We start from the raw sequence: 17,874 nt of genomic DNA, 5'->3' as shown, positions 1-17,874 counted from the left end.
AAGAAAGCATAACCCCAGTAGAACAGGGAGATCTAGTAATTATTTAAAGAACCATACATACAGGGTCAGTTAGGTGGCTCAGTGGATTGAGAGCCAAACTGAGAAATGGGAGGTCCTGGGTTTAAATCTGGCCTCAGAGACTTCCTAGATGTGTGACCCTGGGCAAGACACTTACCCCCATTGCCTAGTCCTTGCCACTATTCTGTCTTAGAACCAATACATAGTATTGATTTTAAGATGGTAGTGAAGAGATTTTTAAAAAGAAAAGAGAAAAAAAGAACCACACACACTTTGAATTTTTGAAGTAAACCCCCCAAATACTGAAAATATAATTTATCACATTCAAATACTCAAAGGGATCTGTTGGAAATTCACTGTACAGACTGCAGTGCCTCTCTTGCCTATTCTGTAGGATTCTTGCAATGGAACAAGTCATCATAATTTAATTAACTCTATAGGTATTTTGCATAGATATAAATTATAAAATTATATGTATAATTTGAAATCACAATCTAGATATAGAAGAAGAATAATAAAAATATATCCTTATCATTTCAATGTATTTACCTTGACTACGCATAAGACTCCTGAATTTGTTTTGGGATCAGTGGTGATTTTGAACTGTCCATTTTCATTTCCTCTTAGGATAATATATTTTGCTCTTGAATGAGGAGTGTTAGGTAAATCCTTGTCCTCTATGTCCATGCGCAGAATTTCTACATTTATTCTGTTTTCTTCTACCTCCGTCACATACTGAAACAAATTTTATTATAATTTCATCATCTGCATATTTTCCAAGAGTAACATGCTTGTTATGCTCCCCCACCTCTACTCCTGACCCGTCGGCAAAAGAATCAAATTAAATTTATAAGCATTTTATTATGTGCTTATGTGTCAGGTTCAATGAATGCTAAGTGTTGGGGTAGAAAGAAAGGCAAAAACAGTAACTGCTCCCAGAATCTCAAAATCTGAGGCAGGTGGGGCAAACTAACAACTATGTAGATATAAGATACACACATGATAAATTAGAGATCATCTCAGAGTTAAGGCACTAATATTAAAGTCTGAGAAGGACGTTTTGCAGAAGATAGAAGCTTAGCTGAGACTTGCAGGAATCCAGGGAAGCCAAGAGGCAGAGGGGAGGAAGGAGATTCTAAGGATGGGAGACAACCACCAAAAATGTCTGGAGTTGGGAACTGGAGTGTCCTGGATAACAAACTGCAAGGAAGTTGGTGTCACTGAGGAGTAAGGTAAAAGAAGACAGTGAAAGCAGGACTTTAAATGCCAAACAAAGAATTTTATGTTTCATCCTGGAGATAAGGAGCCTGGAATGTACTGAATGGGGGGGGAGAGTAGAGTAACATGGTAAGATATATGCCTTAGGAAGACCGATATGATGCTCATAGGAGGATGATCTGGAGTGGAGAGAGGCTTGAGCCCAGAAGATCAACCACCAAGCTACTGCAATAGTCCAGGTGTGAAAAGAAAGAACCACAGAAGAGAGATGTCATCAAAGGAGAATCAGTGGCATTCAGTAAAAGATTGTCCAAGGGGAGATGAGAGTGAGGAGTTGAGGATGACACAGAGCTTTGTTAGTCTTTATGACCTGTAGAGTGGTGGTAAGGAAGTTAGTAAAATGGAGAAGGTTCTAAAGGAAAGATAATGAATTGAGTTTTGGATATGTGGAATTTAAGATGTCTACATGACATCCACTTCAAGATATCCAGTAAGCAGATGACTGGAGATCAGGATAGAGGTTCAGACAGGATAAATAGACTTGAGATTCATCTACAGAGAAATGATTACTGAATCCATGGGAAGCTGATGAGAACAGTGTTTAAATTGTATAAAGAGAGAAGAGAAGAGGTCCAAGACAGAGAGGAGTGGGGCACCTTCAGATATCAGATGAAGATTTAGCCAATAAGATTAAAGAGTGGGAAGATAGCTAGGAGGAGAACCAGTAGAGAACATCATCCTAAAAAATCTAGGGAAAAGAGAAAATCAACAAGAAAGGGTTGATACTCAATGTCAAAGGCTGTAGAAAGACTAAAGAAAAAAAATGAGGACTAAGGATTAAGAGCATAGATACTGAGGGTCAAGTCATAATATGAAATAGCTTTTTATACCTTTAGTATGTTTTATTTCTTTATTTTCTTCACCTTTCCAAATTCCAAAGCCCAGATGGCCTTCTAGCTCAAGGAATCCTAATTAGCAATTCTAAACCTTGCCATCCTCCCTCTCTTCTGAATACATATATACACACATATATGTGTACATATATATGTATGTATGTATATATAGAGAGAATTCCATACCTTCTTGTCTCCCTTCTCTTCCAAATATATATATGTATATATACACATATATATGTATGTATGCATGTATACATATGGAAGAAGTGAGGAAGGAGAGAATTCTAAATATGGGAAACAGTGAAAATGTCTTGAGTTGGGAGTGGAGTGTCCTGAGTAACTAGCTTTGTGATGCTGGCCAAGCCACTTAGCCCTATTTGCCTCAGTTTCCTCACATGTAAAATGAGCTGGAAAAGGAAATGGCCACTCCAGGATCTCTGCTAAGAAAACCCCAAATGAAGAAATGAAGAGTCAGACATGACTGAACAACAAAAAGGTCACCTTAAATCTACTTTGCTAGTGCCTCCTAAGATCCTTCAGGCTTTATCATCTGCCTGGCCTCTATACATTCCAGACCCTGAGGTGCTGCCATCTAACCTCCTGGTACAACCTCAAGACTCCTGAACTTTGCCATTCATTCCACTACTGCAGCCTTAGGACTTCTGGTCCTTCTATTACAGAGTCAGAAATGAAAAATGATTGAATATATATACATTTAGAGAGAATATATCTATCTGTACAATGATAAGAAACAGATAAGATAAAACTTTCTAAAAGCACCAATTTATAGAAATGATGTTAAAATAATTAAAATGAAATGAAATAAATAACAATATGTTATATAATAAATAAATTAAATAAAAATAAAGAAAGAAATAGCTGAAACAATCATTTCAGCAAAGTTGTAGAATATACAATAAATTTACACCAGCTTCTGTAATTAACAAAACTCAGCAGGAAGAATTAGAAAGAGAAATTCCATTTAAAATAACTGAAGAGAAAATTAAAATACTTGGAGGGTAGTATTAAGCCATCATATATGTTTTTATTTAGCAATTCCTTTTCTGGAGGTTCTTCAAAAACATTTCTGTTGCTGTATATATTGTTCTTTTGGTTCTGCTTGTTCTGCTTTTCATAGTTTTTTATAAAATTAACATACCCATCAATTCTTACTTCACAGTAGTATTCCAACACAATCATATGTCATAACCTGTTAGGCCATTCCCCAATTGATGTGCATTCCTTCGCACAAAGAGGGCTGCTATAAATATTTTAGAACATATAGGTTCTTTTCCTCTTCCCTGATCAGCTTGGGAAACACCATATAGCTGTATTGTTGGGGCAAAAAGTATACACAGTTTTGTGTATAATCTGGCCATAATTCTAGACAGCACTCCAAAATGGTTGGATCAATTCACAGTTCCACCAACATTGTATTAATATCTCCATTTTTCAACATTTCCTCCAACATTTGTCATTTTGTTCTTTTATCATTTTAACTAAGTTGTTTCGATTTGCCTTTCTCTAATCAGTAGTGATATAGAGCTTTTTTTTCTCCAGATAGTGATATGTAGCTTTGATTTATTCATCCCAAAACTCTTTACATGTCTTTTGACTATCAATTGCAGAATGGCTTATAGTCTTATAAATTTGATAAAGTTCTTTGTGTATTTTAGATATAAGACCTTTTTCTCAAAAACTATAAAAATTTTCACCCAAATTTCTAATGTTAGAATTTTTTAGGTTTTTTTGTACAAATCTTTTAAAATTTAATGTAATCAAAATTATTCATTTTATATCCCATTATTTTCTTTCTCTTGTTTATTCATAGATTTTTCTCCTATACATAAATCTGATAAATAATATATTCCATGTCATTCTAATATGCTTATGATATAATATGCTTTCTCTTCTAGCTATATTTCTTTTAGTTATAGGAATATGAAATTGCCTTCCAATTTTGTCATTTAAAAATATTTTTCTGTTATTTCTTCTTTCAGTTCTCTATTATTTTTTCTGCCTGAAATACTCTCTACTCCAGGGAGTCCACTACTTCATAAAGGTTTTCCAAAAATCTCTTTTACACATTGTGGATTCTTGTGTTTTGTTTTGTTTTTTTAATTTTTCCTTCCGTGATCTTATTTCCACTCTTGTCTTTGTAGAATATCTATATCTTCCCATGAATCTAAACTACTTTGTAAGTTTTAAAATATTTGTTTAACCTTAGAGGAATTGATTTTGTTTTTCTAGTCTTGCTTTTTCCTTTTGGACATTTATGCTACCATTTTTCTTACTCTATCATATTTAATTATTTTATGGGAAGGAGTATCTTCTGGGGTTTTTTGGCTGAATTTTTATTTTTTGTATTTCTATTAATTGTTTGGATGGGGGTTCCTCTTTCCTTTCCTATTTGTTGTTATTCTATTATTTTAGATCTACATTTGTCTTATTATAAGTCAATGCAGTGGAGATGGGCTTCATCACAAACATGCACTTCAAAATCTTGCCCCTAAGATTATGATTTTCAAGAAGTGATAATTGACCAAATGGCACATACAGAAAAATTCTATTTCATTGGTGAACTTTATCTTTAAAATACTCAAGGATATGCAATTTGAATTTCAAACCATGTCTAGTTCCCTTTATTTACCCATAATAAATACTCAATACATGTTAATGGTGTTGGTAAGAAGTAACAAATAATCACCAGAGTATATTATTGGAGAGATGATTATAATAATAATCCCCTTTATTAGGCATTTTTTCCTTACTAGAAAAAATATTTGTTTTATTTTTTATAAGGAGACAAGAATGCATAACTAAATAAGTTTGTGTTTTCAAAGTAGACATAAGTAATGAACTGGAAAGAGTTTAGATCAAATGAGATCAAATGTATAATATGCTTTATGAACTATACTATAGTGTCATATAAATGTCAGCTAATACTAATAATATTATTATTATTGGATTAAAAATCTGAAACCAGATTTAAAATCTTGTTTTAGTCATTATCTAATTGTGGCTGTGGGCAAGTGCCTTTATTTCATTTGCCCCACCTGTGAAATGAGATCAGCTAGATGACCTCTAAGATGTTTTCAGACTTCACATCCTATAATAACATGATTTTTTTAGGCTTGGAATGCCATGCAAATTTATGCAAAATAGATAGTTTCCGATGAAGTGGAAGGAGTATTGCTTCCCCTCAAGGTCATAGCATTGGTATGTTCTGTGTCATACTATTTAAATGAAGCTTGATCTTAGTACACTGAGATAGCACATATGTGAGCCACTTTTATTGCTTGATTCATTAAATTTCCTATGGGTATGTAGCCTAAGGACAAATATTAAACTATTTCATTCTCCAATTAAATCCCAGGACTGAAAGTAAGAAGGATAAAGGGAGTAATTTCTTCCTTTAATTCCCTGAAGCAAAATTATGGACACTGTGACTTCATTGCTTTCTTGAGTTAAATAAATAATTAAACATATTTTTTATTCAGTTAGACATTAGGATTTGTGAGTGGAACTGAACTTAGAAATTACACTTTCCTGATCACAACTTCCTGTTCTTTTCACCTTTCTCACTAGCTCATTTCTCTAAACTTGCCACTTGGTATTGTTGTGACTTCTGTTCTCTTGATCCCTTCCTTTTGTTCTAGTTATTTCTCCCCCTCTATCTTCTTTCACCCTTGACTCAGTGGCTTACTGGTATAATGATTCATAGTAGATACTCTAGAATTCCTCATTCCTTTTACTTCCCAGTATTCCAAACTTACTAATCATCTGTCAATAGCCTCATGTATTTATTTCAGAAAGAAGAGAAGGGTCCTTATCATGAAGCGAAAGATTCCTCCAAAGATAACAGGAAGGTATGATTCTGCTTAATATTCTGGGTCTTTTTGACCCATTGTTTTGGAGGTAAGGGAATTCTCATGATGTTTCTCAGTCTTATTTTCCTTCCCAGAAATATTCTACTACCACATGTAGCATTAGCACTAAACAGATGTCATCCAAAAGAAATGTTCTCACAAACTTCTCAAGTTCTGAGGTGGAGTAGGGGTAGGGGTGCAGTGTGAAACTTACAGAAGTTTTTTTGAAAGATGGAGCATTGTCATTTTCATCTTGAATATGAATGGTCAGTGTGGTTGTAGCTGATAAACCAAAACTCTGCCCAGCCATATCTCGTGCTTCCACAATCATTGCATATGAAGGACATGCCTGAAGGAAAAAAGAAATGTCAAAGTTTGAAATGTTTTTATTCTTCAAGTAGACCAATCATCAAAATCATCTAATTTAATTCACAACATTTTTGGGACAATAATAATAATGCTATCATGTTGTGATTTCTAAAGTCCTTTCCATATATTATCTCATTTGATCCTCAGAGCAATCCAGGGAAGTAGATGTTATTATTATCCCTCTTTTAGAACTGAGAAAACTAAGGCTGAGAGGTTAAGTGACTTGCTTAAGGTCACACATCTAAGTATGTGTCTGAGGCTAAATTTGAACTCAGGCTTTTCTGACTCCAAGTCTAGTGCTCTATTCATTGCATCACTTAACTAACTTAGAAATATGACAGCTAGGGCCAGTCTCTATAAAATTAATTAGATGTAAGCATAATTACTCATTCAAAGGCAGAGTTTTAAAACTCACTTGGAAAGACAAGACAAAGGCTCATAGAGAAAGGTTTGTTATACTAATTAAGTAGGATGATCAGAAACTACTACCCAATTCTAGTCTTAAGTGGTTCTTGTAAAATTTTAGGTGACATTCAATTTACTGCTCTTTTTTTTAAAGTTTCCTAATTCTTTAGAATGCTTTCATTCTTAATGACACATTTTCATAGGCTGAAACTGAGCAACAAATTTTAATTTAAATTTTCTTTTTTGTCTGGCTCTTTTCATAGTCTACATTTTACTTGAAAAGCTGTGTCTCCTATACTTACGTCCTCCATTAAATAATGCTGTTCCATTTCTCACTTTCTAACAAGATAAGTCAGGGAGTTTGATCAATTTGATCTATCACACTGTAAGAATTCTGACTTGCTGAAATTTATGTCACTTTTACAAGCAGACTTTTGACAGAACCTATTTGGTTTCAACTTTTGATTTTCATTTATGAATCTCATGTCTTTGTTTTTTTGCAATTATGAAAACGTGTGTTTTTAGAACATATAGATTATCTCCTCTCTTCCAGAAAGCCCTTCTTCTATGCATTGGTGCAGCCTTTCTATTTGTTTTTCCTTTGATATGTCTTCAGCGTTTTATTTTAAAAGTTGCTTGTCTATTGTTTCTTTGCTGCTCATAGGTAAGAGAAATAGTGATTATATGAGTGAATTATTAACATCTTAAGAGGACCAGTCCTAACTCACACAACCAATTTGACTAAGATAAGTATACCAATATTTTATGAGTAATAACTGAATTCCACCAAAGATTTTATACTTTCATAAAGGAAACTGGGAGGTAAAGGAAACAATTAGAAAGAAGAGGTGATAATACTTATGATAGTGACTTTCCCAAGGCAGCAATCACTCTGGAAACATACAAAGAAGACTTGAAAGAGCAGGCAATGAAGTGTCTCACAAACTAACTCAAAGGTTTCTCCAGAAGCAACATCACAGAGGACAAATCATGTTGTCCATTTTATACACAAAAACACACACATACACACAATTTCTCTGGAAACTGAAAAATAATTTACTTCTCTGTCAGGTGGTAATATGGCAGATATCACACCCGTCTCTGGATGGATTGCAAAATGCTTTGGGTGTTCTGGAATCTGCTTCAAAATGGTATATCTCAGATTAGTATGTAGTGTGTCAGGCTCATCCCTGTCTGTGGCCACTACCTTTCCCACTGGAGTACCTGTAAAGATAAATTAAATTCTCTTAAACAACTGAATGAGTGATGGAATTTAATATTTTTTGAGATATAATTGTAGATAATTCTTCTCAAAAGCCCAGGACATTTTTATAAAATGTTTGAGGTTTATATGATAATAATCTGAAAGCTCTTGGCTTCTTACACAGTTTTAAAAATGAACTTGAGTTAACTGACTGTTTTAATTAATGTCATGTGAAGCTTATTTAATCTACATGTTTTTATTCATTTGTAAAAGTGATTCTTCTCCACCATCAGAGATAGAACTGATGAACTTTGCATGCAAATTGAAGCTTACTTTTTTTACTTATTTTTCTTGTTTTATTTTCCTCATAAGGCTAATATGGAAATGTTTTGCATGACTTACAATGTATAATTGCTTCAGATTGTTTGTCTTCTGAATGGGTAAGGGAGGTAATGGAGGAAGGGTAAGAATTTGGAACACAAATTTTTAAAAAGAATGTTAAAATAAATCAAGTATAATTGAATTTTTTAAGAAGGATTGGTTCTCATTTTTTCCAGGTTATTACCTTTGGCCAGTCAATCCTCACTAAGTGTTCTACTTCATATACAAAAGAAAGGAATGATTAGAATTAATATCATTGATCTACTTTGGTTTTCCTTTTTTGGATGATCAAATATTTTGAAAAGTTATGGATCTCATTTAGGATATACTATATTATCTTGAGTCATGATACAACCAATACAATTTCAGCTGCAAATAGGAGTGTCTGGAAGACACCATCATCTCTTATTTTAAAATTATTCACAATATATGCATGACAGTAATGATTACATTTGGTGGCTATCTGTGTCATTATTTTATGCCTCACTTGACACTAACAGAGAATTATTGAACCAAATTTTCCTGAACCAACCATCATTTTAACATATTCATGGAATACATGTTCTTCAAAGGAAAATTTTAGGATGGATTTTTGCTCTACTAAATCAAATACTTCTTTAATAAACAAGAAAAATAAATAATAATGTCCTTCCCAACACTGAGTCTTTGGGTCTACAATGGGATCCTCCATTCTATTCATCTTTTAGTCACTTATGGTATTGTGAAGAAGTTGTCAGCTATGAAAACTAATTTTTAAAAGCTTGCCTGTTTTACAAGTATGTATATGCATGTATAAACATATAATCAGAGATAATCAAGGTACTAGTATCGATTAGCTTGAAAATATTTTATGGCAGTGAGAAACAGGCACTTGAAACAGTAAATAATCAATGATGTCTTTTGTTTATCATTTTTGGAATTTCTATACTTTTTCCATTCTTGTTATCTTCCTCTCTTTATATGTTTTCAAAGGTCATTTGCTGCAGTTTAAGTTTCTTGTACACCTGTTTTAACTGTTCTTCCTATCTTTTTCTATGTCATTTCCACTTTCACATTGTACCTAAGTGCTAAAGTTCTACTGTCATTAAAAATTATAATAAATTATCATAAAATTCTAGGAAACTTGTTTTATTTTAAATCTATGAGGTCTTCCAGTTTATGCTACAACTGCTCTTGGGAAGATTCAGTTTAATTGTGCCTCATGCTAAATTTTCTTTTCCTTCTTCATAGCTTGTGACTGTTTCATATTAGTAAGCTTTTACATCCTCCATAATGTTCTTCAAATGAGTTTATACTCTAATTTAATGCTTCTTCTTGCTTCCATGTGTCTTCATTTAAAAAGAAAAAGCAATTGCTGACTGGGGTTGTTTCTGAGCAGTCTTGCCCTTACCATTGTGGTGCCTATTTTATATTGATTACCTTTTTCAAAGAAATGGTGATAGCCAAAATGGTGTCTTAACTTTAATCCATTTCTCATTTTTAATCAATAGTGTATCTAAAGGTGTCAAAATGGAGCTGATATAATTTATATAGAGGGTGTTTTTTAAAAATTTAATGCTGGTTTTTAATTCTACTCCAATTTGTTAATGGCCTAATGGTAGACAGCTGATTCAGGAAAGACTTTTATATATTTGCAAGTTGTGTCTGTTCTGTCACAATGCAATTAATCTGACTTTTTAAAATTTTTGATATTGTTCTCTGTTTATCATACCCAGTGCCTTCCAACTATATTCTTAAAGTACTCCAGATATACGAGATTGTAGATACTCAAAAGCCTACCACCTTGGGGTCATATTTTGTTACATATTGTTAGTCATCTCCACCTGAACCCTCCCTTCAATGAAGTCAACAACTCTCAAAGTATAGTCTGATGAATTAGAAGATCTTGTTGAGTTTTTAATAGAATATATCTGCTTTATTTTCTACAACATAGGTTGACACTTAAGTTGTACTTTATTACATGGTGGTCATCTTTCTTAGCACTTCTGAGATGACTAAATGTCCCATGAAATTATTTTTCTTGGTGCTTAATGAAACCAAGTTACAAAGAAAAGAAAAAAGAAACCAAGTCACCTAACTCCTTTAAGTAGCAATTCCAAGGAGAACCTGTGGGTTGTCCTTTAATTTGATAATAATCTCATCAGATCTTCTGGTTTTATTATAGCAAGGGAAAAATGTGTGTGTGTATAAAATTAGTCAATAACTAGCATTAATTGTTCACTTTTTTATGTCAAGCACTGTACACATATTGGGGTTACAAAAAAGGAGACAAAAAAATCTTTGCCCTCAGAACTTATAATCAAATGTGGGAGAGAACAGGCAAATAATTCAGTACATATAAGATGCATACAATGTAGATGGAAAGTAAATGCAGAGGTTAAAGCACTAAGAAAGACTTCCTACAGAAGGTAGAATATGAGCTAAGGCTTGAAAAAATCAACAAAACTAAAAATAGAGGTAAGTAGGCAGAACATTCCAAACATAGGAGGCATTCATTTGGAAGGCACAGAAATGGAGTGTTTTGTGTGAGAAACAGTAAATGTAGCTGGATCATAATGCATGTAGTGAAGAATAAAGTATAAGAATACTGAAAGGGTAGGAATGGTCCCAATAGTGAAAGAGCATTACAGGTCAAACACAAGACTATATCTGGTCCTGGGAGTAATAGGAAACCACTGGAGTTTAATGAGAAAGAAAGTGACATGATCAAAAACTCACTTTGACAGCTGAATGGACTGGAATGAGGAAAGACTTTAGGTAAGAAGAACAATGGGAAAGCTATTGCTATAATTCAAATATACTGAACCAGTGTAGGACTTAAGTGCCTAGAGAGAAGACATATAAGATTTGCTAGGAAGACAGAAATGGTAAAATATTCCAAATGTAAGATGAGTAAGAGTGGGTCGTTGATTGGTATGGAAGGCTAGTCACAGAGAACTTGGCTTCTGCTGCTTCTGAGGCACCATCTTGACTCTACCCTAAAGTGGGTAGTTGAAAGTGATTCTGAAGTTGTAAACTTGAATGACTTAAAGGATGGTGGTACCCTCAAGAATAATATGAAAGTTCAGAAAAGGGAAAATTTTTGATTAAAGAACAAATTCTGTTTGGGATATATTGAGTGCCTACAAGTTCAAAATATGCAAAACTCAGTTGGTGATATAGGACTGGAGCTCAGAAGAATCATGTGCAGAGATGAAAATTAAGCCCTATATGGGATTTGATGAGATCACCAATTAAAATAATATGAAGCAAAAAGTAAAGAAGACCAGGAAAAATCAGTTCAGTTCAATAAGCATTCATTAGATACAGACACTGTGCTAAGGTAAGCACTGGCTTAAACAAACAGAAATGAAAGCAGTCTCTGTGCTCAAGGAGTTTCCATTCCACTTGAGGAAGGAACTAGAAACACAGTTATTTTAAATAAATATAAAAATATGTCAAAAGAAAAAGCAGAAAAGACATCTTATAGGAGATGGCGCTTGAGCACCAACTCCATCCCCCAGTCCCTCAGCACACATGCCAACACTTCACCAACACTGACCTAGAATTATTCTTAGAGAGGAGCTACAATCTATTATAGAGACTATATTTAAAGTCCTTTCACCTTAGAAGAATCAACTAAAGTTTGTATTTTTTTAACAAACCCATCAGGATTTGGGGATCACATCTATACCAGGAGACACCTGAGTAGCACTTTTATGGAGGTATGTGCTGATTAGTCATATAACTAGAGAAAATATTACAAAATAATTTTAGTAAGTACCAAATGAGCATATTGAACAGGGACAATATTTGAAAATATACTTAACCAAAGTATCTTATCCTTTTCCTATCAAAAAATGGAAATTCAATTGTCATTCAACTAGTTCTGATCTACAAAGACTACCATTCAATAAATATTTATTGAATATGTGAAGGGAAACAAATTATCATGCCTGTTTCTGGTTATTGTGACTCATTTCATTCATTCACTATTAACTCATTTACCACATTTCAACTACTTGAAAAGTATTTGTCTCTGGGATATTGAGATTTTTTTAAAAACTGATTTTTTTTCTTTAAAGAATTTGTATTCAACTAGGAAGAGCTAAAAAGGAAACAAATTAGTGTTTGAATCATTCATATGTTTCTTGATCATCTCTACTGTCCTTTTTGGTGGAAAAATTCTCTTTCTCATTTTTTAGGCTACATCATAATCCTTGACTTAACTGCCTGAGGTGAGTCTTTTACACTGAGGTAGTTGTAGATTGTACACTTAGTTCAGATAAGAACAAATTTATAATACCTCTAGTTTAAGAGATTTTGGTTAAATAAAATCAATAACTATAGTTATAACTATATATATTACTTATTATATATATTAACAAAACATTGCAATCATATTCCATTAATATCACCTAAATTTTTTAGGGATGGTTTAATCTTGAATATTAGCTTTTAAGAAATTCACAATATTTTAGTAACAATTTAAAATTATGATTACCCCCAAACCACCAGCATAAAATGAATTAGTGAAAAAAATCAATAACTTAAAATACTAATAACACATATAAAACGTAATACTCATTATAATACTTTTATTACAATTATGCACTTACCTACTCTGCAATTTTCAATCACAGTAAACGTAACAATATTTTCAAAAACTGGGGGATTATCATTGTCATCTTCAACTTTGATCAGAAGAGGAAGTGGCAGATCTGTTGAGTAACCATCTGGTGTTGTTGCATAACCAGTTATCTAAGATATTCACCAAGAAATTCCTTTATGAAATATAAACTATTTTGTATAAGTAAAATACATGTAGTCAAATTTAATGAATGAGAATTAAGAAAACATGAATTTCTTTTAATTGTGGCATAACACTAAATCCATAAAAACCCAAGAATTAGTATTATAACCAAGATGCATTCCATTGACCTCTTTGGATGACCCCTCTTTTTTTAAAATCTATATGTTTTCAGAATTTTATTTATGAGGGCTTTCCACCCCTTCTGAACTTGCTTCTCCCACAGAATTTTAAGCCAAGAGATCTTATCTATCCTTTCCTTTTACCATTCCACTCACAAAACATTCTACCCCTGACTACCTACATTTTCCCTAGCAGTCCACTACTCTAAATGGAATTCTCTCCCTGTTCATCTCCCTCTCTAACTTCTCTGCCTTCCCCCAAATCTCACCTAAAATTCCATAATCTAAAAATCCATCTGCTCCAAGAAGCATTTCCCAATTCACTTCAATGCTAGCGCCTTCACTGTAAGATTGTCAATTTATCTCGTACGTATCTTCTTTGGACCTGGTTATTTGCATTCTTCCACCTACCTCCATTTGATTGTAAGTTCTTTGAGAGCTGGGAAAATTTTTGCCTTTCCTTGTATCCCTAGCACTTAACACAGTATCTGGCATATAGTAGGAATTTAATAAATGTTTTCAAATTGCTATTAAATCTGTTCTCTAAAATCTGGATTAGTTTATGCCTGGCTTTCCTGGCTACCATAAATTCTAAAATGTAATAAACATTTCACTCCAAAATTACTATCATTTCTATACCAGCAGCTGTAGATTTCTTTTTTGGTCCAAAACAGGTTCAGACTAACCGTTTTCCTAGTTGCTTAGTCCATCTTTTGAAGAATTAAATTATCATTATGTCAAGCTAATAAATTACTAAATATTCTTCCTATGGAAGAGAGAGCAATACCAGATGTCCAGATAATGGAAGTTCTTCTTTACTATACCACTTCTCAGTAGCAAGCTCTTGATATGTTGCATATAGTGTAGATCTCTCTCTCTCTCTCTCTCTCTCTCTCTCTCTCTCTCTCTCTCTCTCCATATACATATACATATATATATGTATGTATGTATATCCATCTTCTGTCCAAGTAATCTGTAGGTTTCCCACGGGACAATATTTCCATTTTCTCCTTCCATTAATCTTGACCTCAATGTCTTCCACTATGATGCCCTATATGGTCCCTGAATTGAATCCTATGAGTATAACTTCCTAATATATTGTTATTCTTCCACTACTTCCTCTCATTCTTTTGAATGAGACTTACCTTTCTAGCACTATATATTCAAGTTATGGATGGCAGGTCACTAAGTTTTTGACTCAGTCTTTCTGTTTCACCTTGCTTGTTACCAATAGTTCGTGCTTTTGTATTTAGATATCTGAATTAGTTATTTTATTAATGACTTCTTAAATGTCTTTAGTCATTTATAGATTACTGAACATCTTTACCCCCATTTTTCTCACATTATAGCTATTTTCTAGACATACATTTGTAAATATAGAATTTTCTCCATCCTTTTTTTATTTTAAATCTCTTTTGAGTTGATTGTTCAACACTCCAGGCAAATTCATTTTTTAAATCAATCCTTATTAGGTATACTCTAGCCCTGAATAAACATTATTCTTGTATTTTAAGAAGTAGTTAACAATCCAAATCCTTTTATCATCTACCCTCTTTTTAAATAGCTATTCAAATCTCAGAGCTATCATTCTTTTCCTTTTACCTGTCAGTGTCAACCACATTCTGCAATCTCATACACATTTTCAAGGAAAACAATCACTAGAATTTTTGTTAGTTCCATTGATCTCTTCTTCTAAGGGAACACTAATTAGAGGAGCTTAATGGTTTAAAAGTTCAACAGAATTTAACATCACCAAGTATATAATTTTTATTTAATAGGACTATTTAAAAGGATATCTTTCTTATATTTTGATATTATTTTTCCTAGCAGAAAAAACATGGTCCTTCAACAATTTGAATTCATATACTTATTATATACATACACATTAATATATAGGTAAATATTTAAAAACCAGTTCAAATTATTTATATTTCTCTTGTGCTTTCTACCACTCTAGAGGTAAAAATGGGAGAAGTAGGGGGAGCAAAATCTAGCAGGATACTATATAGTTTGGCATTTTCTTGGGACAAGATATGACCTTAGGAAGCTTATAGAATTTTGTGTTTCATTCCATCATTCCATCCTCAGAAAAACTATGTGATATTGGTCAGATATTTTTATTAAATCATATGACCTACAATTTTTTTGATTTAACTGAAATGATTGAAATACAAACTTTATTCAAACATTATGACTACTATTGGCAACTCATTACTTAAACAAAAATGAAATTATTCTGGATTAATTTGTTTTGGAAATATTTCTTAGGAACTTTTCTTTATTAGAAAACAAGTTTTTAATGTATTTCAAAACTAATATCGGTATAGGCTCAGAGTAGTCATTTAGTATTTAAATAATGACCATGAAGCAGGAAGATGCTTTCTCCTCTCCATTCTTCATCTATAAGAATAGTTTGTCTATATTTTCCCACTAAATATATTTAAGGGAGTAAAACAAATATTTGATCCTTGTCTGATCTATGATGTGAGTTATTAAATAGTAAAAATAAAGAAGTTTAAATGTTACTATTCTAAATGTTAAGTGCTAAAGTAATAAAATAGCACATATTTCTATATAACCATTTCCAGATACTACCTGAAAACTGTCATATGTCTCCCGGTCTACAGCGCGTGTACAAAAGATATCCCCTCTGTCTCTATCTATGTAGAACAAATTGAATGGCTCCTTGTCTACTCCAGGTCCACTTATAGAATAGTAGATGGTATAGTTTTGTGCAGAATCAGACTGGATCTAGAAAGTTAAAAAAACAAACAATTATATAAGATAAGGGTTGTAATATAAAGTTTAATGTTCAAATATCATAGAATCTTGGGCTATTTCTGACCACTCCTTTCCTTCTCTTATATGCTTTCTCACTCTGTTCCAAACCTTCCCCAATTACCTGTTTTTGTGTATATTTAAGGAACACAGAATCACAGAACTTAGAGCTCCCAGTGGACCCCATAGACATGATCTTGTTCACTTGTCCCCCAACTCATTTTACATATTAGGAAACTAATGTCAGGAGATGAAGTATTTTGCCCAAGATTATATATTAAAGGACTAGAGCCCACCTCGCCTGACTCCCAGATTTCTGGTTTTTCCACTCCCTGATAGTGCTTCCCAGACATTCAAGGTACCTGATAGACCCGGAAAACTGATGTTTCACATCAATGATGCTCTGCCTATAATACACCAAAGTATCTACATCTTTACTCACTAATCACTCATTCTTTTGAGTACTTTTATCTCACCAGTCCTTATGCTAAATAAGATGGAAGATTATCAGGCTACCTTACAACCATTTTAAAATGACTGTAAGATCACCTTAGGGACAGCTAGATGGTGGAATGGATGGATCACTGGTCCTAGAGTTCAGAAAGACCTGATTTCCAATCTAGTCTCAGACGTGTACTAGCTGTGTGGCCCTAAACAAAACACTTAACCATGTTTGCCTCAGTTTCTCTGTAAAATAAACTGGATGATGAAATGGCAAACCACTCTAATATCTTTGCCAAGAAAACTCTAAAGAGTCACAAAGAGTCAGACACGACCAAAACTACCAAACAAAAAAATCACCTAACGAAGTATTCCCCACCTTATCACCTACCTGGCTACTATACATTCCAGATCCTAGGGTGCTGCCATATAACCTAATGGGGCAATCTTGGGACTCCTGGACCTTGCCATTCATTCCACCATTGCAGCCCTTAGGATTTCCAGGTCTTTTTTATCAAGCTTATAAGATAAATTTTCTTTCATGTGTTATCTCCCTAAATTAGGATGTGATTTCCTTGAGAGAAGGGATTGTCTCAATTTTTTAAAAATTTGTATCAGCAGATAATAGAATAATGTTTAGTAAGTACTAAGGGCTTATTTAATGCTTTTTTCATTCATCCAACCATTCATAGATAATAACTTTTCTCATTCATTTTACTATAATAATTCAGATTTATTATATTATGGAACAGCTAGAAATACAGTATATAGTTTAACACTTAACTCCTTTAGTGTAAAATAAAACTTCAAGTGTCTTTACCTGTTGAATTTGTTGTGGAAATGGACCTAAAGAGTTTTCCATTATTGAACATGGAATTGGAGCCCATCTTCTTTTGGTTCTCTTAAGACCTTTGTCTTTTGAATGTCTTTTCATAGGCATCTGAATACGATAGGAGGTACAATAAAATGCCATATATTACAAACATTTTCATTTCACCCTTATAAATGTATAGTGAAATTAGGGAAGTTGTACATATAGCATAAAGCAAATATATGTTTGGTTTGAGAAGAGAAAGATGTCACTAAATGCACAAGAAGTGCCCAGAACAAGACTTTCAATTCTTTCCCACTTTCTGCTTCCATAATTGCCCCTAGCACCCCAGTCTGGCCCCAACCTCTCCCTGGATCAACCCTACTCTTGATAATCCAGAAACTTAGTGGTCAGTCATAAAGGAGATTTTGGACAGCCATGGGAAATTCACAAACCAAATGATTCATTGATACAATAAAAAAAAATGCTACAATAAAAAGTGTTACAATCCTAGGTACTGTCCAGTGTGTTGTGTGTGTGTATGTGTGTGTGTAGGGTAGGTGTGGATAAGTG

The 17,874-nt window shown here is 33.3% G+C and overlaps 1 protein-coding gene across 1 annotated transcript in view; it reads right to left on the bottom strand.

Annotated features, from left to right (window-relative positions):
* Positions 1-17,874, bottom strand: part of DSC1 (desmocollin 1) — a 35,585-nt gene that overhangs the window by 10,658 nt on the left and 7,053 nt on the right. Inside the window, exons 4-9 of the mRNA XM_044658037.1 lie at positions 17,311-17,430; positions 15,867-16,022; positions 12,959-13,100; positions 7,836-7,999; positions 6,216-6,350; positions 568-753 (exon numbers count right to left, since the gene is read on the bottom strand). Coding sequence (XP_044513972.1) covers positions 568-753; positions 6,216-6,350; positions 7,836-7,999; positions 12,959-13,100; positions 15,867-16,022; positions 17,311-17,430 — 903 coding nt within the window. The remainder of the gene's footprint in view (positions 1-567; positions 754-6,215; positions 6,351-7,835; positions 8,000-12,958; positions 13,101-15,866; positions 16,023-17,310; positions 17,431-17,874) is intronic.

This window comes from Gracilinanus agilis, chromosome 1, assembly GCF_016433145.1.
Source record: "Gracilinanus agilis isolate LMUSP501 chromosome 1, AgileGrace, whole genome shotgun sequence".
Taxonomy (NCBI): domain Eukaryota; kingdom Metazoa; phylum Chordata; class Mammalia; order Didelphimorphia; family Didelphidae; genus Gracilinanus; species Gracilinanus agilis.
This window is presented reverse-complemented; position numbering and strand designations above follow the sequence as displayed.